The 22969-nt window shown below is 38.9% G+C and overlaps 1 protein-coding gene across 1 annotated transcript; it reads left to right on the forward strand.

The window, feature by feature from the left end:
* The first annotated feature begins 2630 nt into the window (after window positions 1–2630).
* Window positions 2631–17538, forward strand: LOC140560345 (NADH dehydrogenase [ubiquinone] 1 alpha subcomplex subunit 4-like 2). The gene is made up of 4 exons (XM_072684742.1): window positions 2631–2879; window positions 9260–9345; window positions 12427–12487; window positions 15499–17538. Exons 1-4 carry the CDS (start codon window positions 2835–2837, stop codon window positions 15553–15555), a joined length of 249 nt encoding a protein of 82 aa, XP_072540843.1. The 5' UTR covers window positions 2631–2834; the 3' UTR covers window positions 15556–17538.
* The last annotated feature ends 5431 nt before the right edge of the window (window positions 17539–22969 follow it).

Below are 22969 nucleotides of genomic sequence, written 5' to 3' on the forward strand. Positions count from 1 at the left end.
AAATAATGTGCTTAGGAGTCTTAAACCTCTGCAGGACCTCATGAACATGTGTGTGTGTATGCCACTCAAAACAAAACCAACAGATCCAGGAAAATAGCCTTTAGAATCGATAGACTGCTGTAGACTGCTGACCCATTGTTGTGTACTAATCCCCACACCCCCACTGATCAATGTGAATAAACGGGAGAGTGCTACTGTATATGAAAAATACAACTATGGTGACATCTTGTATATATATATATATATATATATATATATATATATATATATATATATATATATGGCCCTTTAATGAAAAGCCTCACTGAAATAATGGATTTTGAGGTGGTATGAAAACGTTAAAGTCAAGGTTTGTTATGAGTACTGTAAAGTTTGTAATGGGTATGTCAAGATTTAGGAGTACTGTAAAGTTTGTAATGCTATGTCAAGATTTGTTATAAGTACTGTTAAGTTTGTAATTGGTATGTCAAGGTTTATGAGTACTATAAAGGTTGTAATGGGTGTGTTGAGGTTTGCAGTGAGTACTGTAAAAATTGTAACAGTATGTAAAAGTTTGTAATGGTACTATAAGGTTTGTAACAGGTATTTTGAGATCTACAATGAGTGCTTTGAGGTGCCTAATAGTGTTAAGTGAGGTGAGCTGGTAATGGAATTAACATATCCAACATATCCATGTGCTGGCTGGGCTGGGGGCATCCAGGAGAAATCTGGAAGTTTTATTCTTTAAACAACAAAATGTCACCATAGTTGTGTTTTTCATACCACGTGTTTATTCACACCTTTTACTTTAAAACATCTAAATGAAAATTAATAAAAGTATGTTTTTATCTATTAAAAGTCATTTAATGAAAGTACAGGTATTCCATTTTAAAACTTAAGTCAAATACACATATTCCAAATTAATCCTCAAGTATTGTAGTACATTTCTCAAGTATACCTTTCACTCTGCTCATTTTACTGTAGAACATTATTATATCAACATGATTTTTAGGCATGTACCTCTGCCTTTTCTGTTTGTATTTGTCACTTACAAATGCCAACTCTCCTCTACGGTGTGTGAGCTTTTTCTAATGAATGGACCATTAAAATGTTCCAAAATTACCTGATAAAGTGGGATAAAAGGAAATTGGTGGAATTATGTGTGTTTTTGATACATAAAACCAAATTATATCATAAGTGGACCTCAAGGAACAAATAAACAAATTATAACGAAAATATAAAGTTTAATAAAAACTATCCCCTTAGCCCGAATGATATTGCTTGGTGTATGACGTTTGTTCTTTTCATTTTGCACTGGAGCTAGGAGATCAGTGTGGTTAACAAGTAATGGAATTATAAAACCGTCCAGTTAACACTGTGCTGCTGCATGTCTAAAGCATCAACATGCGTTCTTCAGCAACCTTTAGTAGACTCGCTTATGAGGTATTTGAGCCTGTATGACTCACATTTGTCTATTTATGGCCTAAGTGGATGTTTATTAGCATTACTTTTGTTTACCACACTGTTCTTCTAATGACAGAATGCTGGATTATGAATGAAATACAAACATGAATTTTGCCAATACTCTCTTAATTGCAGTAAACAGACAGGTGGGTTGGGTTTGGTTTTGTGGCAGCCTGGCCAAAGCCTTACCTGTGAGGTAATTAAGAGTAATTCTAAGTGTCACAGAGAAGTATCTAATGACAAGCAGCTGTCCTGCCCTGGCACGCTAATGTTAATTGCATCAAACACTTGGTAATTACATGATGGTCTCGTTAAGGACGTCAGAGCTTTAGAGGTAAGTGCTTTCGATACTGAGGCTGATGCCGGAGGAGGTGAATGTCTGACCTCACTGCTTCCTCTATCAATCAAACAGCATGGATATTTCCCTCAGGTCAAGGGGCAAATACAGGTGCATCACTTCCCTCGGCACACACTTTCAAACAACCAGACGCAGCAAAAACCAAAGTGTGTGTGTCTCAGTGAGAGTGAATTAGAATGAAGGGTTGTCTACCATGACTGGAATCTATAATCACCGTCAATGACAGTCAATAATAATAAAAAAGCCAGTAGATTTAGTCAATCGCAAATAACTGCAATTTACTGTGTATTGATATTTCATAGACACTAAGCTGAAGTGATAAGAGGAGAAACTGCCCCAGCTTTACGGTCAGTTCAACCTCAATTAATCTCAATACATCATTTACAATGCAAAGTATTGCGCCACTGAGCAGCATATACCATTTAATGGCTATCAATGACAGTCAATATAGTCAAATAAAGGCCCCTGTATTCAGCTAGAGGATATTTCACAGGTCACAAGCAACTCTAATTTCCTTATTGATATCATACACACAACTGCACAACAACGGACATGTACAGTAGCTTACTGCATCAGTTAGGTAAGACTCTGACCCAGCATGAGTTTGGCTGAATGAATGCTCATTCAGTCTGTATATCACATATAGCTACTATCTCTCTCTGGCTGCATCTCTGCTGGCGGTGCACAGTGGAGGACAATCGTGAATGTTAGAGTTAGCCGGACTGCAGTGGAAACGTACAGCTGATGAGGTCAGCCCGAGGATGCCAGCTGCGATTATAATGATTAGATAACGGCCCCCTCCCTACACTCACACACACTGACCCCCTTACTGAGACATGGAGGACAAGAAACCCTCTCTCTCTCTATCTCTCTCTCTCTCTCTCTCTCTATCTCTAATTTGAAGGGACAAGCAACAATGTGTTCAGTCAGTGTCAACGTTTTATGGCCACAGTTTAGTGTGTTTAGTGTGTTTTAAAGAACAATTTTCATTTTGTGGCTTTTTTGGTTTCGGTCTACTCTGATTTCCGAGCTCATGATGCTTAAAAGAATTTATCAGCAAGCAAAGAAGCATCCAGGAGTAAGTAATATTTCATTATTCTATTTGAAATACCTGTCTGATGTAGAGTAAAGCAGTGTATAGATGAGATGCTGATGGTCTTTCTATTCAGAACTCTCTTAAAGACAACTCCCATGAAGGTTTAAAAGGTTTAAAGGAAATGACCATGTTTTTGTCCTGATTTGTTTGACATGTAAAAGGGAAATTTGTACTTAAAATAGTAGATAGTAATAGTAAAATAGTAAGGTAAAAATATAAATACAAAAAATGTAAGTAAATATTTTATCAAGGACATTAAAATAGTTCTTTGTTGTGCAGCCACTAGTTTGTGGTACTGTTCCTCACACCAACACTATTTACTCTGAACAGTGTCATTTTGCACTGGTTTTGTTAAAAAAATAAATGTAAGATAATACTAGTTAACTAGTTTACTAGTTAAGTAAATAAATGTAACAATGCTTTATATGATAAGAATATACATTGCATTTGACAGAAATAGAATGTAAAATTGTATTGTAATTGTAAATGTAAAACCTTATATAAATAACCTTATATATAGTAGATGCACTTGTACTGTCTATCTCCGTATGTCTGTCTGTCTGTCTATCTATCTATCCGTCTGTCTGTCTGTCTATCTATCTATCCGTCTGTCTGTCTGTCTGTCTGTCTGTCTATCTATCTATCCGTCTGTCTGTCTGTCTGTCTGTCTGTCTGTTTATCCACTTATCTATCTTCAGAAGAGGTAGGTCCTGCTGATTGTTCCAATGATATGCCTGACCAAATACCGGCTTCGAGTTTAAGAGTGGGGTTTTATGATCTAACATAATATTAAAATAAAGATGCCAGTATGCAGATATGAATGTTATATTATTATTATTATTTGTAATTTCTCCATGAGATGAATATTTAAACTGGAATAAACAGACATTCAGTAACTTCTCTGAGTTGCATCTGTTTTTATAGTTTTAAGTATGTCCCTTTAAATCAATTCTCACAAAAAAGGCTGACAACACAAAAATCATCCTTAATGTGTGTTCCTTGAACAGCTGCCACGTTTCTGAAAATCAGTTTGTGGTGACCTAAATTCTTGTTGGCAGGCAACCAAAAGCAGCCAAAAGTGACATTGTTATATAATCAGAGTGAAGCACCGAACAGCACTGAAGCGCAATGCATTATCCACTGCCCGCAGCCTACATCAGTCAGGCCGATCATGTGAGCATGGCTGCAACATCTCTGCAGCGTTTAGCTGAGGCCCAGTTTCTGAACACAGAGGGGGTGTAGAAGCATGTTTAATCCAAATGTTCACCTAAAAACCATAAAAGCTCCAACCTCACAGTCAGTTTACACCATTAATTTAAATAATAAATAAATAAATAAATAAAGTTGGCCTGTTCTGCTTAAGAGGAGTTTGAGGTCAGGACCAGATGTAACACCAGATGCTGTGCACACACACAGATTAGGAGTCAGTCAGTTCATCTCTCTCCATTCCAGCTTTCGTTCTTTTTAACAGACTCACCATCAGTTTTTCTGCAGAAATCCAAAGGGAAATTTCAGTCATACATGCTATAGTATTTTCAACTTCTCACCTTTCAAATCATCCCAGTTATAAATTTACAATCCAAAACCCATTCCATACATCTCAAATATCCAGTTTCAGGATGTTTCAGTGCCAATTTCTTTGGTTCTTTGCTTTTCTAATTTAGAGCTTGATCAGCTCCACATCCTTTCAGGTCCACAGCCATCTTTTCACAGTGTGAGGATGGATACAAACACATGTGGGACAATAGCTTTACTTAAATGTGTCAAAGAATGCATTGATTGATTATTCATGTTATGTTATAAATAGTAAGTGTGTTTACTACCCTGTTGTTTTGCTTTAATATTGTAGGCTTGTGTAAAAATCAATACGCTGGCTTACAGCACCACAATGAATACCAGATGGTATTGCTGTCCTCTCAGTGTTCTTGCAGTGTTCTGTTCTCTTCTGCTTTTAGCCTAGCACCTGTTTCTTTCACCATCTTCTCTGGTGTGTAGGAAATTCATATTCACCTCTTTTTTTAAAATGTCTGTCTTAAGGCCAAGCTACATAAAACTGCAAGCATAAACACACCTAAGACTCATTTAACCCCAGATACAAATCCAATCAGTCAAACTACCTTAGGAGGTGGTCTGACACATTTGAGCCACTTTGAGATGCTATAGCTGTGTAAACACATCTATCTCTCTCTCTTGGTTGTTGTTGGATCCAACAACTTATATTTCTCCCTGTACAACCGTAACACCAGTAATAATTGCTACACATTGAGCAAATTTACATATTCCATCTCACACTGCGATCATATCCGACTAACCAGTGACCAAGTGCACCAAATACCAAGTGTAAATGCAGGATCAAGGACAAGGATGTATCAGGATACAATCCATAAATTAGTGGCATGAAGTGACCAGATATAGATAGTGTGTGCGTGTATCCAGTTCTATATTTCATGTATTTGTACATGAAATTATACATTATTAATAAAATATGTAATGTACTGCAACAATCTGTGAAGTCATTGTCTGTGAAGTTGTCTGCCTTGAGATGTTATTGACACTTTTGAAAAAAATATGTATTATAGATATTAATTCTATATCATCATTTCATGCTGCCATTTAGGAATTACATACATCTTGTTTGATTATTCTCCCTGAGCTGCTACATAAACACTGTCAATGCTGAGTAAGAATACTTGCCGAGAGGTGAAAGCTCATGGTGACTTATTAATTACCCAGTTTGAAAGGTGTGGAACCAGCAGTAGTCCAGGATAGGAATGCAGATTGGTCCTTAAAACATAGTACTTTTCATCAAGACATTAATCCAAAGATTAAACAAACAGTATAAAATCTAATGTGTTAGGAAGTAATTTTCTTTTACTGGATTTGAAGTTTAATAATGAAGGGCAGTTCAACTTAAAGCAGCATTATGCAAGAATTGGTATTTCTTGGGCTCACCTGGGCTCCCCCTACAGTCAGAGAATGTACTTAAAATTGTTCTAGGATCCACATTTTATAGACAGCTATAAACATGCATATGTTGACAAGCTAAGATACAGAACTTCATCTGAAGTGAAAGAAGCATGTGGACTGAGGTGTAAAGTAATATTACAGAATTTTACACAAATATGACCTGGGTTATGCAGCGTTATGTAGTGTAGTCTCATGCACACTCTAAAGTTGTGGTGTGCCGGGCCAAGAGGGGCAATAACAGTCATGCCAGTCTTCCTATTACAGTCAGTGTACCATCAAAAGGATTTTAATGTTGTTAATTGAAGATAGAATTGCTGCATTATGTGACTTTTAGTTTAGTAGTTTCTGTTGAAAACTCATGGTGGTGACTAATGTAACCTGCTCTCTGGGACAGTTAAAGTTCTATTGATTGGCTGATTGCTGATTAGTTTGATCAATTGATTGATTCCTTCCTGATCTTTGTCCAGGACACTGTCCCCTAATGTTGCCTATCTGGCCTCCCATGTAATCAGAGCCTAGACAGTAATGTAACAGGACCAGTAAAACATGAAGAACTTATCCCTTTGCAGTGTTAATATCCATGAGGATTAGCCCCTCTGACCCTCCGGTGGGTCTGTACATGTGACAGTCACCCAGTGGGAGACTCCAATCTTGGACTTCCATGCGGCTGGCAGGCTAGACAAAGGTGCAGCCCCCGGTATCCCAAACGGCATTCAAAGAAACTCACACTAACCACCTCAGCTTACAGTGCGAAATCAATCATATTAAACGATGAGGACCAGAATGTGTCCATCACAGATATGACCTGAGAGGAGATGAGAGCAGTTTAAGCCCCCCCACACAACAGGCTACAGCCATTTAAGGCCATTTTAAACACTTGATAAGCTAATGTGAATATCGTCCTGAAAGCCCCTTTGGGGATTATGTAAATGCCTGCTATAGGACGTAAAGTTTTGACAGCTCAAGGCTAAGCTCTCTCTCTCTTTCTCTCTCCCTCTCTCTTTCCCTCCCTGGCATTTGAACTGATTTTTCCCCATTTACCCTTACTATGTATTTATATTCTAATCCCTGTCATCGACTGCACAGACACACACCCACAGACAGACACACGCCCACTCACAGGTCTCCCTGAAGAGTGTCTATGATCCTGTCACTCAGTCTGACAGGCAGCGGGTGCAGGCTGGAACACACACACATACACAGACACACACAGACACACACACACACACGTCTCTCTATTTGCTGCGTCCTTGCCCGCTCAACCCAGCCTGACACACACCCCACAATATCTCTCTCTCTTATACATATGAATCAGGGAGAGACAGGGAGGAATAACAACCACGTCAGAGTGAGTGTGTATGTGTGTGTGTGTGTGTGTGTGTTTATTTATACACTGGATGTAGACAATATAATGGAAACACAAGGAAATGTATGGATATAGGTAATGAGAAGAGTCTAATGTGCTACAGTTTGACTTGGAATGCTGTTCCTCTACAGAGACACACTTTTGCACACCCAAAAACATAATGCTCTTTGTTTGCTTAATTTAACACATTGCAATTTGGTTTGTGCAAAATTAATGGCACATTGTAATAAATGAAATTTTTCAATAATCAATACGTTCATTTCAGAACATAAATTGGTATTATGCTTAACAACATGCAGAAACAGTTGTTACATAAGTGAAAGGTGTTTGCTTATCAGTTAGAAAGTCAACAAATCTTTTTAGCAGGGGTGCCCAAACTTTTGCATAAGGATAGTATAAATGAATATGAACATGAATATGAAAAAATAGATTAGATGTTTTATTAATGCAATGTTATGTGAGATTTGGTATGTTATTGCTCCTGGGCTCCCCCTACAGACAGGAAGTGCAATTCACTTTTACTCCACTGCAGTAAATACAAAAGATGCTTTGAGCATCTACATGTGCATTTGTTGTCAAGCAGAGAAATTCAGAACTGGCAATTGTTGGTTTTGGGAGGTCAAATCAAGGGCATTTCTAGACTACTTGTTGTACTGGGACACACAGCATTTAGAGGCACACAGCTGTATCCTCTGCTTGTCTAATATGCCAATAGTTTATTAGAGTGATGTTATTAGAGTTATTAGAGTTATTAGTAAATAATGACAATAATTAAAATATTATATTAGATGAAATAATATTACTGTGACACATGCATGAACTCTTTCCTTTGTAGCTAAAAACTACATTTGAAATTGCATAATTTTTTTAAATGAGTAGTTTACTGTTATATTGGTGATATCACAGCACTTATGCTGCATTCATTCAGTTTAGAAAATAAAGAGGATTGGAGCTTTAAAACATTCAGAAACATTTGTTTTCTTTACAGAAGTGAAAGCTGTTCACTTCCTATCAGTTAGAAAGTCAACAAAATGTGTGCCCAAACTTTTGTATAAGACTGATATAAGTGGTATATATACAGTCTCCACTGAAAATATAAAAAATTTAAGGCTACACTAAAGATGTTTCAGTTTAATATTAGAAATAAATATGAGAAAATAGACGTTTTAAAGCAGCGTTATGTGAGAATTGGTTATTGGAATTGCAGATATCAGTTTGATCATTCAGCTGACTGTCAATTGTCAATTATCAATTCTAATCTATTAATTAAATATATTTGTATCCATTTACCACTGAGCCCACAAACCTCAGTGTGCTTCAATTGCAGTGTCTTCAAATTATTTATTTTCTATCTTGAGTTTATCTGTCTCACCAATCTTCTAGATATCATGGTCATTTTTAGGCCACATCTCAGGGTTTTTTGCAGCTCTCCTGCATGTCAAAATGTCTCTGTCAGTGAGAATCGCTGCTCTTTACCTGAAGGAAGCATTTTCAGGTGTAAAATATGACAGAATTCTGGACCCTATCTGTCTTGGTACATTTTTTCTTGTGTTTGACATTCCACCAGCCTGAAAGTACAACTGACTGTGAAGTCTTACAGGATTCTAACTCAAAAATCATATTTTAAAAACGTCTACAGTAGGCGAACAGTATGCTGCTTATTGTAATTTGTAAGCTTTATTTTTTTAAAGCAATAATGGAGTTTTCAACATGAACATGTGTGAATGAAATCTTAAACTACCAATTAGCATTGCAGCCATGACGTCACGGGTGGTGGATGATAAACAGGGGATGGTAGTCATCCGCCACCAGTGAGGTCATGGCTGTAATGCTAATAGGGAATGGGATCTTATAACTACCAATTAGCATTACAGCAATGATGTCATTGGTGGCGGGTGACTACTATATCGTCTGTTAGTCATAAGCCTTAGTAACATGTTTTGGACAAATGTATTAATAATGCTGCAGTAATTGGCTGCTGTTCTGATATCTGACATGATGTCTTCCCATGTTTTCTTTGTGTTTACAGCTTATCCCTCAGTTTTTCTTCATAATACTGGGTGCGGGTGGAGCATCCCTCTACCTGATCCGACTGGCACGAGGACCTCATGTCTGGTGAGTTGCAGTCTGCGTGTTCTTATATATCACAACCAATCAGTTCCTGCATAAATGGTTTGACATTCACTAAATGGTCAAAAGTATTGAGATACCTACTCATTTGTTGTGTATTTTGAAATTGAATTGAAACAATTTCTTTTATGTAATTTCTAGCTCAGTTCATTCCCTTTCCCTGTACACTCACTCATGTGCACCCTCTAGTGTTTTGCAGTCATGTTTCTGGTGTAATGGGAGACATAGAAAGTGGCCAGGCTCCTCATAAACTGGCTCGGATTCTACTAATGTGTGAATCACACATGTTAATCTGTGTTTCTTCCAGGCCGCAGCTCTGCAGAGATTAGCATTTTACCTCATCTAACACTCTGAAACCAAGCAGGCCTTTCTAACACACAGATCATCTGAATCGGGTGTGTTTAATTAAGTAGATTGCTTAAGCCTACACTGCTGTGACCCATGAGGACCAGAGTCTGATACATGAGCTGTAAATAGCTTATTCAGTCATATATATATATATATATATATATATATATATATATATATATATATATATATATATATATATATATATATACACAGATGAGCCCAAACAATAAAACCACCCACCTAAGATGCTGATAATCATCTCTACCAAAACTGCTCAGATGTGCTACAGTTTGTCTTGGAATGCTGTTCCTCTACAGAGACACACAACATAATACTGTTTATTTGCTTAATTTAACACACTGTAATGTGGTTTGTGCAAAAGTAATGGCACATTGTAATAAATATGTAATTTTTCAATAATCAATATGTTTAATTCAGAACATAAAGATGTGCTTAAACACATGCAGAAATGGTTGTTACATAAGTGAAACTAGTTCACTTACTATTAGTAAGAAAGTCAACAAAAGTTGTCAACAGGGGTGCCCAAACTTTTGCAGAAAACTGGTATACATTTATGAATATACTGAAATTATTGAAATTGTAAGGCTACACTAAAGACATTTCAGTTTAAAAATGAATGTAAATGAAAATAGATTATGACCCATGAGGACCAGAGACTGATACATGAGCTGTAAATAGCTTATTCAGTCACATATATATGCAGATGAGCCAAAACAATAAAACCACCCACCTAAGATGCTGGTAATCATCATTTGTTTGACTTATGAAGGTGTTATCTGGCTCCACGACATTAGCAGATCCTTTAACGCTTGTCAGTTGCAAGGTGGATATGCTGTAAATCTGATATGGATCCAGAGAAAAACAGTCCCACAAGAAAACAGTCAACACATCAGGCCATCCAAGTGGTGTAAAACAAACAATAGGACTCTACTGAGCAGGCGGCTTCCTTCCATTGTTTCAAGGTTCAGTCCAGGCGCTTATGTGCCCATTTTAAGCAGTTTTGTAGGTCATGTTTGTCCTTGTCAGAATGGCTCAGGTCTTCAGGCTTGACCGTTTCTCTTGCATCCACCATTTCCACCAGAACTCACTGTTCTCAGTTACTGTCTAAAAACACCCCAGACCGTTACATGCATCGTTGTTCACTACTATATTCACTATTATTCGTTCCATCCATAATGACTTTATAGTTAGAATGGTTTGGCTCATCTATATATGGGTGATTCGTTTAGGGGACATTCTTTGTCCCTATATTATAATAGAGTTAGAGTTAGAGATACTTTATTTCATGTCCAGTTCCATTTATTTTATATTTTAAGTAGCAAAATATTCATACTTTGGCCTTAAAACCAACCCAGACCATAAAACGTCTCTGCACCAACAAAAAGATAAAAATCAATTAATAGAAAAATTATGTGTTTTATAACAACGTAAGATACAGAATAAATTATTTGGATGTTTATATTTATCCAGCTTCTGTATATATTTGAACAATACAGTACCGTCCCTAACTGTACCTTCATTACTGCAACAGTCTGTAAAGTGTTTTTTAAGGTAACACATGTTTATGTCATAACCATGAGAGAGAAGTGGCATTTTGATGTCTGGAAATGTGAGTAATTTTCTGAGTAATGTACTTTACTGCTTCTAATCATTGAGTCGATTTATATCACAGCATTACCATTTATTCTGTTACAGTAATATTTTACAAAAAAAGGGAATTATTTCACATTATTTACACATATCTGAAGTATAGTATCTTATACTATACTAGTGTTAAGACACCCATGACCTGGGTCTTTTTCTCCTCAAATTTCATTACTACCACAATATGTCATTACCAACACAAAACCTGTTGTGACTGTAGTGCCTGGTGATGGTACTGAAAGGTTTTCAGTTTTACTGTTGTAGAGCTGTAAGACATCAGAGAAAGGGTGAAAGGGTGAGGCAGTAAATCAACCCTTTGGAACGATCTGGATTTCTGCACTCTACCACTTGGCAAATAAATATAAAGAATAATTCTGTATATGTTTAGTTTTGCCCATCATTAAGACTTTGCTTTACAGCAGGTTAACCTCGTCATATCTAATTATCACTCATTTTATTTTTCAAAAGGTAAGATCCTTCAATACAGCCCCAGTTGAAGAAATAGATACATTAGTGTGTCACTGGTGACTCAGGATATGCATTTACGGCCTACTTGAGTCATTCATATCTATAATAGCTAAGAATCAGTTAAAAGTCATTGGCTTGGGTGCCAAACGTTTCATATTTCAACCCCATGCTCCCTGCTATAAGCTGCTCTTTTGTTGTGTGTGTCTGAGCGCATGGGGGCGTTCAGGCCTGCCGCTCTGTTACTGTGGGGCGCTCTCTCTCTCTCTCTCTCTCTCTCTGTGAGAAACAAACTTTGTTTAATGAAAAGTGGCACTCTGCCAAAATACTGCCCTCCTTCAACTCCAGTGATAATTACTTTCCTTCTCTTTGCTCTGCCTTCCTCCCTTCACGTCTTTCCCCGTCTCTCCATCCCTATCCTGTCTGTTTTCACCCACTGTTTCTTCCCTCCATTCCAACATTCCTCCATTTTTCTGCCCTTTTTCTGCTCCCAATTGACCCTCTTTCTGATTCTCTCTTCCTCCCTCCCTCTTTCTTTGTCTCTCTCTATCTCTCTCGGGCCTGGCCTTATCCTCATTCTGTCAGCTGGGACAGGAAGAATAACCCAGAGCCATGGAACAACCTCAGTCCCACCTATCAGTACAAGGTAAAAGCTCCTGCTGACTGCGCTCAGATCAGTTTCAGCCTGACAGCGGCGACACAACTGTCATGCCTTCTGCTCCTGGTTCAGCCAGCATGATATTTGCAGAGAAGCGCATTCATCTAGACACAGAAAACCACAACCTAACTATAGCAATCCATGATAGGAAGGAGTATTCTAAATAAAAACAGATATTCTATATAAAGGAATGTTTTAAGGGTAAAGGGCTTCTATATAGAACCGCGTCAACTCTCAGAAGCACCTGAATGATTAAATGGTTCTTAAAAAAACTGTTCCAAGTTGCTGTCCCACAAAAACCTTCTTCACTGGTATTCGCCAAGCACAGCAATCTGTCTCTCCACAGTTTTGATGTATTTTACTGTTTGTGGAAACATGTTCTGTGGAGAGACAGATTGCTGTGCTTGGTGAATACCAGGAGAATGTTACCTGCATGTGGCTGCACTGTGGAACTGTGAAGTTTGGTAGAGGGGGGATAATGCAAGCTAAACCTGGCAAGCAAAATCATGAGATGTGATTGGGAGAGCAGCTGCCATGCGTGTGTCATCTCTCACATCCACCACTCATCACTCTATTTTACTGCAGAATTTTACCAATTGGGTGGCAAAATGGACTGGAGGCCCCACCGCTTCATGCATCAAAGAGAAGTGCTCGTTGACGATTTTCGAGGAGTGTTTTATCAAATTTCTGCTGCATGTTTTCTTTTTAAACTTTGCTGAACGCTTTATTGAACACCCAAGTATTATATATTATAAATATTATATATTTATATGTATGTGTTCACGCTCAGACACGTACATATATGTGTTCACTGTCAGAACAAAACCATTAATCCAGGTATTTGAGTGTAGAAGGTCATCAGCCTTCTGCAGCATTGTGGTTTGTGCTGATATATCTCCACTGTTTGACGTCTGTAATGTTTCTGATTGTGCTTGCTATGTTGGCTAGAAATATCTTTTCACTTTTGTGACATGATGTGGATCTGGAAGTTGTTCTTTACATTGTATCAAATTTGAATGATGAATGAACCATTTGAAATGATCCTCAATGAATTTTTGCACTAGACTGTTTTTTAAATACTGTTTAGCTTTAACTCTCCAGGTTGCTCAGACTCGAAGAGAGGCGGAAGCCATGCTAGTATTATGATTGGTCAGGGGAATGCTAATGTAAACCTGACCCACTTTTAGGGCCACCCATTCCACTCATCGAGAGGAGAGCAATGTTGGTGAAATGCAGCAATTTATTGTTTATTTATTGACGTTTGGCCCTGAGGAGCCAGATTAACTTTATTAGAAAGAAAACTCAGATTTAGGGCCCCAGGGACTTGCAATACAATGCGAGCGCATATGCTTGAAGCTACGCAGACTGGGTTTCGCACATGGTACATAGTAACACAAGTGTGAGCTGCATTCTAAGCGTTGCCACAAGGGGCGCTACAGTGGCAGCCTAGTTGCCTTGTACCTCCGGCATTCTTTTTTTCAGTCAACTATCATGCCAGACCAGTTTTTATTTAGATTTGTCATCTATCGCCTCCAGGTGTTTAACTGCCACAGTATCATAATCAGTCAATCAAACTTTATTTATATAGCACCTTTCAGACAAACTAAATTTTAATTCAAGATGTTTCACAGGTGATTAAAGAAAGTTTAAGAATAAAAAAAAAAGTTTAATATAATTTATATATAAAACAATAGTATAATTAATATAATATAAATGATATAATTTAATATAAAAATAAAAGATGAATAATTAAGATGATGAAAGTTAAATAATAAAACAAAAAATAAACAAAATGAAAGATTTCAATGTTTTGAGCTCCTCTCACATTGGTTGGAAGGTTGTTCCAGCATTTTGGAGCGTAGTGGCTAAAAGCAGCATCACCAACGTTTTTTTTTTTTTTGTGGAACTAAAAGAGAAGATCTGGAAGATCTGAGGGACCTTCCTGGTTCCCTCAGATAAGAACGCACATTGAGTTTGCAGGGCTGGGTGCTGGAATTTGTGTTTGCATACTTGTGTTGAGCATGTTTCTGGCTTAAAGCAGTGCATTACAGGAGTGTGCTGTACGTTAGGTCTCAGAGTAGGCACCGTCAGAATGAATCTACAGTGTTATGAATAAAGAAAATCCCAAATTCTGGCATGAAAAGTAAAATCTTGAGAACTCAGACAGTCCTTAAAATTCAGCGCCTGTCAAACTGTAACTGTGCTAGCTGCGGTTGGGATCCCCTCTCTGGTAGCCTGGCTGTGGAGCATTGCTGAAAGTGTGTTTCTGCTCGTTAATGACTCTTCAGAGAGAATAATTCAGGACGCGGCAGGTGAACATTTTGTTCCCGTTTTGAATAACAGAACATGCCGACCGAGAGCGGCATTCCGAACAGCTGAGAGAAGAAAAACAGGAAACACAGACAGCAAATGGAACGAGAAATTACAGAAATACCCAAAAGAAATGCATGCATTTTGTGTGTGTGTGTGTGTGTGTGTGTGTGCGCACGTGTCCGTGTGGGGAGGGGTGATGTGGTTGGTGGATATGGATGTGAACACATAGGCCGAGGCTTATAAAAAGGTTACAACGCAGTATGTTTAATTCTCAACCACATCCACATTCCATCCTCACAGTAATAAGTCTGTGTGAGTGTGTGTGTGTGTGTGTGTGTGTGTGTGTGTGTGCTCACATGAGTGTGTGTTTTGGGGCAGCCGGGAGATCAATGAAAATATGCAGAAGGAAAATAATCTATGCAGACAGGAAACTGCATCTACTAGAGTGGGGTGGAGAGTGGTGAAGTGGGTTGGGGGGCTTGTTTGGAAGCCGTGACCCCAACATGCTAAGGGTGATGCAGCGGGAAATGTGATTTCATGCTAAGTGTAAGGGTGGGCTGGGCTGGGATGAGCAGACAGACAATACATACATGTGTGTGTGTGTTGGTTTCTCACCTCTGCCAGCCTGATGGTCTTAATTTAAGCTAAGCAGATTTAAATGTATTCTCCTCTCCCTCTCTTCACAGTTGGTGGCCGTCACTACAGACTACGAGAAGCTGAAGAAGGAAGGGCCTGACTTTTAAAGGTCCTCTCTGAGACTCTGAGGGCACATACAAACACGCACACACAAATACATACGCACACTCCTCTGCGGTATCACTTCCCATCTCTGCTGTGTGTGCTTGTGAACCTTTTTTTTTTTTTTACGTAAGACAACAGCAACCTCAACCCTAGCCAATCCATATTCAGTCTTCTAGAGAGTAGAAAGCTTTTAGAATATTAAAGTCATATTTCCACGACAGCAGCATGCATGTTCAACATGCCACACACACTTAGAGAATGCATGCGTAAAATTGTAGCTCCAGGATATTTCTCAAAGAACAAATAAAGACAATTTCTACGCTTAGAAGTTTGCAGAGGGTCATATATTATCCATAAAGGAGGAGTAGAAAATAACATTACTGCACGCTATGATGAAGTGCTGTTTACTAGCATACAGAAGCACACAACCCTCCCCCTGCAACGACGACAAGCATGCTCATGAGGAGTGTGCAAGAATTCCCAACAATTACGACTTCCACTGAAGATATCCTGGAAACCCACAGTTCAAACATGAACAGAGTTTAAATAAACAAAGCACTTTAGCCTGTAAGTAACCGGGCAGTTGTTTGGGGTCTGTGAAACGAGGACTATGGGGTTGCAGAAGGTCAACTTCTTTTTTGAGGTTATTTCCATCTATATTGGGTGATCTGTGTAGACCTCAAAACCTCAAAAAACGCTCTCTATTCCAGACAGCAGACATTATTCCAATGAAAAACATGTATCTCCAAAATGGTGAAGGCAAAATTGTCCTTAGATTTGAATGGAAGTCAATATAAAATAATAGCTTATACCAAGTGATTTAGAGCATTTCTATTGGTCCATACATTCAGAATGATTTACACAGTGGACAGAACATCCACAGGGTTCAAGCCATGGTGAAAACTGTAGGATACGTGTTTTTCATTCTTTATCAAATATTTAAATATTCCCCTTTTTTCTCCCAATTTGGTACTGCCAATTAATCCACCTGCTCATAGCTGCACTATGACACTCAACACAAGTCTCCTCTGATACATGCAAAGCCAGCCACCACCTCTTTTTCAAACTGCCGCCGATGCAGCATTGCCAGGCAGTCAACACACCTGACCCCGGCTGCTGATGGTAAAGCAGTATGGCTGGGGATTTGATAGTGCACTAGACAGCTGAACCACTAACAGAGTAATTAAGTTTTCTGCTAAAATTCTATTTCAATTGTAATTGATTAGATCTATTTCAATTGTAGTTCTGTTTTAATTGTAATTGAAGTACCAAAATAATACTTTACGCAGAGATTTTCCCACCCCCCATTTTTTATACCATGTATCATTTTTAACAAAAAATATTTTTATTCTTCATGATGTATTTCGACACCTCCATGGTCCTCACAATGAGTATCTGTAACACACACTGGTTGCAAAAGCCACATCTAGAATTAGCTCTATACCTGTCGTTAGCTGGCTCGCGCGACTAATGATACAACAACGCACAACTGGCTAAGACACAAGTGAGCAGACTATTGTCCGATTACTTATGGTCCATTGAAACTGGAGGAGCATCTCAAATTAGACTGACATTTATAGTCACTGTTTCATTTCAAATCCAGTGCGCTGGAGCCAAAAGGAGCATTTGCGTCAGCGTCCAATTACTTATGGCCTGCGATTCTTATCACATGCTTCACGTTGCGAGATTTGTGAGCCATTTGACAACAAAACAGCAATATGTTCTCCTATGAAGCAATAGATGAGTCTTCAGAAATATCCCTAAGTTTGTGGCTGCCTCATTTGAGGGGCATTATGTGTGAGAATTGGTGGCTGGAGTCAGTGTAGCGAGAATAATACATGCTATCTAGCAGCAATCTCTCCTGTCCTTCGCACAGATGAGTACCCATAGAGAAGTGTTCACTCGCGCGCACGCGCACCCAGAAACAGATCTATAGCCATGATGAACCATTCAGCCCCTCAATAAAGGATATATTCCAGCCCTCTTCCCTGTCTGCATTCCTTTAGTGAAACCACTAGACTAGACAGCCTGGTAGGGGCACTAAGCCGCCACACACACATACACACACTGGCATGAATATCTAAAAGCTCCACCTGGTGTGTGTGTGTGTGTATATATGTGTATATGTGTGCGCGCGCAAGTGTGCAAGGGAGAGAGAGTTGCGAAGCTCCTGTCAGGACCCAAGCACATGCTGACAGGTAATCAGGCCAGTTGAGGCAACGCACCATGCATAATCACACACATATGCACACGCACACACACGCGCGCACACACACACACACCATCACTGCCAAAGTGGAAGGCTTGGTGGCCCATTACGATTGTATTACCTCCATTTGTTATTCTTTATATTACTATTCGCCTGCAGGCCTCAGGCAATACACACACACAAACAGCACCGCTACATACATGCAGTCCACACACACACACACACACACACACACACACACACACACACACACACACACACAAATAAATGCTCCAGTGCGATTCTGACCCTCACACACATGCCAGCATACACACACACACACACACACACACACACACACACACACACATATATACAGATGTTTCCGTAATTGTTTTTGTTTTGCTATATGACAATATGTGCACTTCAGATGGGGTTATCCTCTGGTTTATATTAGCTTCTAGTTGTTTTTTTTCCAGAGACTGTGATGATGCATACTATAAAAATATTACTGTATGGTACAAAGTATGCACACAAATCTGTGAACAACCCAAAACGTACATTCACTGCAAATACTTGCCATTTCTGGCCGAGATAATTAGGGTAAATTCCCCTCATTTCCATGTTGTTGTTGGCATATTATTAAATAATAAATCTAATAATCCCGACCGAATCCCGGTCATGCTGCTTGGGTTGGGTAATTGGCGGTCCAAATTGGGGAGAAAATGGGTGAAACATCTGATAAAATAAATAAAGATTAAAATACAAAAAATGAATGGATTTCTAGATTATTTGTAATAATTTATTTTATCGATTTGGAAGGCCGAATTCCTGTTCATATGAACTCCCCCCATCACTAGCACGTCTCATCTGACACATGTGAAGCCAGCCAGCATCTCTTGTCGAACTGTCACTGATGCAGCATTGCTAGGTAGCCAGCGTGGCTGATACCTGATACATCCGCTAACATACAATTGTGTTGACCGATATCACACTAGAAGTGATGTGGGAGGAAGCACCACCAACCCACTCCTGAAAGAGCAAGGCCAACTGTGCTCTCTTGGGCTCCGGCTGCCGATGGCAAGCAGCATGACCCGGGATGCGAAGCTGTGATTAGCAGTGCCTTAGCAACTTAGTCCACTGGACCACTCTGATCTCCTAGATATATATATTTTTTGGCTTGTCTTCAAGCAACATCATGCAGGGGACAGCGAAGACCTAAAGGTTAAAGTAGACTTGAGACCGGAAGGTCACTGGTTAAATCCCCTGAACTGGCAGGAAGAGTTGGGGTGCAGTGGAGTAAAAGTGAATTATACTCCCCAACTGTAGGGGGAGCCCAGGAGTAAATTAGATTAGTTCACAGAACTTGTGTTTTTCCTATTGGTGTGGATTTATGAACCTGATATTTACATTTACAGTATCACAGCAATTATATTACAGAATAAATAACCTGTTTACCATTTAGAGTGACTTAAAACTATTTAAATTTGCCTAGAAATAAAATAAACAATCAATTACAAAAGAATATGACCCTAAGTTATTGAAATAATATATATTCGGACTATCTTTACAATTATTTTATTTGAAAAGATAATTTTTTTAACAGCCCGGATTACAACCTACAACCTACAATACACAGTTTTGTTAATGTAAAGATAGACTCCAGATTCATCTGCCTAGATTATGGTCACATGTTTATGCTCTTTCTTAAATCCAAAATGCTCATGAAGGTTCATGTCCTGCCAGAGGGCCAAAGGGGATGTGCCTGATTTATTTATTTTTTTTTAGATAAGACAGAGTTGTTCTGGATGAGATAAGGACACACATGTAAATAAGTAAACAAGGAGCTGTGAAGACTCTACTGGAGCTCAGCACTGGCGGCAGCAGGTTCACCGACATGGCTTATAGGCTCTTTTAAAAGGCTGATGAGACGGAGATAAACACACACATGCACTGTCACACATACCCTTTCATCTCAACACTACCTAAAGCCCACTACAGTACACTCAGGAGAGAAGCACAGGGATGTGAATTCAGTAGAAAGGCAATGGCAGTAGAAGCTCCACTTTGACAGCATGGTAAGAGAACTACTGCCCTCTTCTGTTTAGCTGACCGGACAGAGTGACTCCTTGTGGATTTAACAAAGACATTTGCGGGTGGTTACACACGGTCAAATAATTCAATACCATTGGTACGATACATACTGTGCAGTACTGAGGGTGGAGTTATAAAGGGCCAAATTTGTGAGGAATTCGGGTCTCAGCAAAACATACAACACTCCCTGCCCCTGTGAAACACAAAATCAGACCATTTAATATTATTAATTGCAGAACTGCAGATTGGGACAAATACAGAAATCACAAAAATAAGCAGATTAATATTTTGTCCTATTTTCCAAATTCACCCAACATCCCTTTTCAATTCCTTTGAACACATGAGGGGGAAAGCTGAACCAGTACATGAGGAGCTTTTCCAGTTTTTTCTTCCCATTATACAAAAAAGGACCGCAAAATACTAGACGGTGTAAGCAAGTGAATGCAAACAAGTAAGAAAACATTAAACATTCATTTTCATGATCCATTAACCTTTCTTTAATTTAGGAATTCAAGAAGGTCCTACAAATGGAGTTGAAAAGCACTCAAAACTACGAGATGTTGAACTGCTTTAAGTTGTTCTGTGTTGAGAAAGCGAGTGCATTTGCCTTCATAAAAATGTTGAACCGCTTGCAAATTAGGATTTTGCACATAAGAACCCGTTAATTTTGGACTCGCTCGGAAACACCCTCTAGCGTCTTACCAACACGGAAGACATTATTAATTAAGTGGCAGTTCTCCTCACTACACAATCTCTGGCAGAAGGCCAGGGCCTGGAGATCTGACGTGATAGCTCTGGGTTTGAGTAAGTGTGTCTGTGTGTGTGTATGCACTCTCCATTTAATTTGTATTGGTGCTTTATAGTGACCTTATTTTTATTTTTTTTTTCATAGTCACAATCACTAAACACAAATCTATTTTATTCATCTCTAAACCAACACATGTGTGAACAAGACAAAATGAATACAGTCCTAATAATGTAGACACTTCAACATCTACCAAATGTTATTTTCTAATGATCTAACCGTAATCACTGCTTATAAGATTTAAAAAAAGATGATAAACACAGAAACAATTACAAACCCAAAACAAGACACGTCCTGTAGGCTATACTTTAACATGGTATTTAAATGAATGTCCATTTCTCTCTATTCCTCAATCAACCTGCTTTACTGCATAAATGAGAACTGACACCACAAGCTGGAAACGGCAGGTTGGTGTGAATGTAAGGAAAGGCAAGGGTGTGTGTTTACGTGCCAGATGTTCTCCAAACCAGTTGTGGAGCATGTATGTGTAAAAGTGTTTGTGATTGTGAAGCCTGAGGTGTGTGTGTGTGACAGATAACATGCATGTGTATGTGTGTGTAAGAATGAAGAACCTGTAAGCCTTTTGGGGGGGGGGGGGGGGGGTGCTGAGGGATTAACACCATCATTTAAACTTGGAAGAAAAAAAAGGAGGTAATCATGCTGTAATTTTTCCACTATAATATGCTTTATAATATACATACTAAGTTTAATATACATTTATTTATATATTTAGTTTAACTTTTCAATTTAAGGTGTTTGGTTATTCTTAACTCACCTACCTGTTAAAGCAGTGAATATGTGGGCATTTGTGCTCACAGATACAAGTACAGTACACACAAAAAAAACAAAAAAACAAAAAAAAAACACTGATCAGCACAGTGATTTATCAGTCTACTCAGGCTTTAGTAGAGCTCAGTAACACTGAGATAAATAACTGATCAGCACAGTGATTTATCAGTCTACTCAGGCTTTAGTAGAGCTCAGTAACACTGAGATAAATAACTGATCAGCACAGAGATTTATCAGTCTACTCAGGCTTTAGTAGACTTCAGTAACACTGAGATAAATAACTGATCAGCACAGAGATTTATCAGTCTACTCAGGCTTTAGTAGACTTCAGTAACACTGAGATTAATAACTGGTCAGCACAGTGATTTATCAGTCTACTCAGGCTTTAGTAGAGCTCAGTAACACTGAGATAAATAACTGATCAGCACAGTGATTTATCAGTCTACTCAGGCTTTAGTAGAGCTCAGTAACACGGAGATAAATAACTGATCAGCACAGTGATTTATCAGTCTACTCAGGCTTCAGTAGACTTCAGTAACACTGAGATTAATAACTGGTCAGCACAGTGATTTATCAGTCTACTCAGGCTTTAGTAGAGCTCAGTAACACTGAGATAAATAACTGATCAGCACAGTGATTTATCAGTCTACTCAGGCTTCAGTAGAGCTCAGTAACACTGAGATAAATAACTGATCAGCACAGAGATTTATCAGTCCACTCAGGCTTTAAATAATGTGTTACTGGAATGTCTCGCGCAAGTTTCCAATATCTGTGTACCTAACATGTAGGTAGGTAGCTTTGACCTTAAACCTAAAATGTACCTTAGCACCTAAGCACCTTATGAACCTGACTTTACTTACTCTTATTAGATTCTGCCTAGTTTGGTGCTATTAGCTCTCTGAGTGGTGCTTCACATCAATGACCATGTGTTCTTGTTCTGAACCTGTAACAGAATACGGTCCCCTTTTCCTACCCTGATTATAGAAACGTTTTATACAAAAATTAGTATGTAATTACTACCCAGGTCTGAACTGTAAAAAAAAAAAAAAAAAAAGTCATTGCAACACTTGTTTCTGGGCAGTCACAGTGTGCCATTAGTTCAAGCTGTCCTCAGCTGAACTAGATGAGGGTGAGTTCAGTCCAGACTTCCAGGCTTGGAGTTGCTTATCACAGCAGCCTGGCACTCAAACTGGGGGTGGGCCTGGATTTCTTGCTGCTGGTAAAAAAGCAGAGGTGTTATCATACTTCCTTCATTTGGGGGAAGACCGAGAGAGAGAGGGAGAGAGAGAAAAGGCAGTAGGGATAGAGGGGGAAGAAATATGCCCATGCATGAGCAAGATGGGCATGCTCCCCCTTCAGTGCAGTCTCTCCGCGGGGCTGTCAGGCCACTAACTGATGAGTGGAACGCTTCCTCTCCTCCCTCGCGATCCCCATCCATCCTTCACTCTTATGGCCGCTCTCGATGGGGGAGCATTATTGCACTATAAGAGACACTTACACTTTATTATGAGATAATTATGGTGCATTAGGACAGTTTGGA

Source organism: Salminus brasiliensis, chromosome 7, assembly GCF_030463535.1.
Source record: "Salminus brasiliensis chromosome 7, fSalBra1.hap2, whole genome shotgun sequence".
Classification (NCBI taxonomy): domain Eukaryota; kingdom Metazoa; phylum Chordata; class Actinopteri; order Characiformes; family Bryconidae; genus Salminus; species Salminus brasiliensis.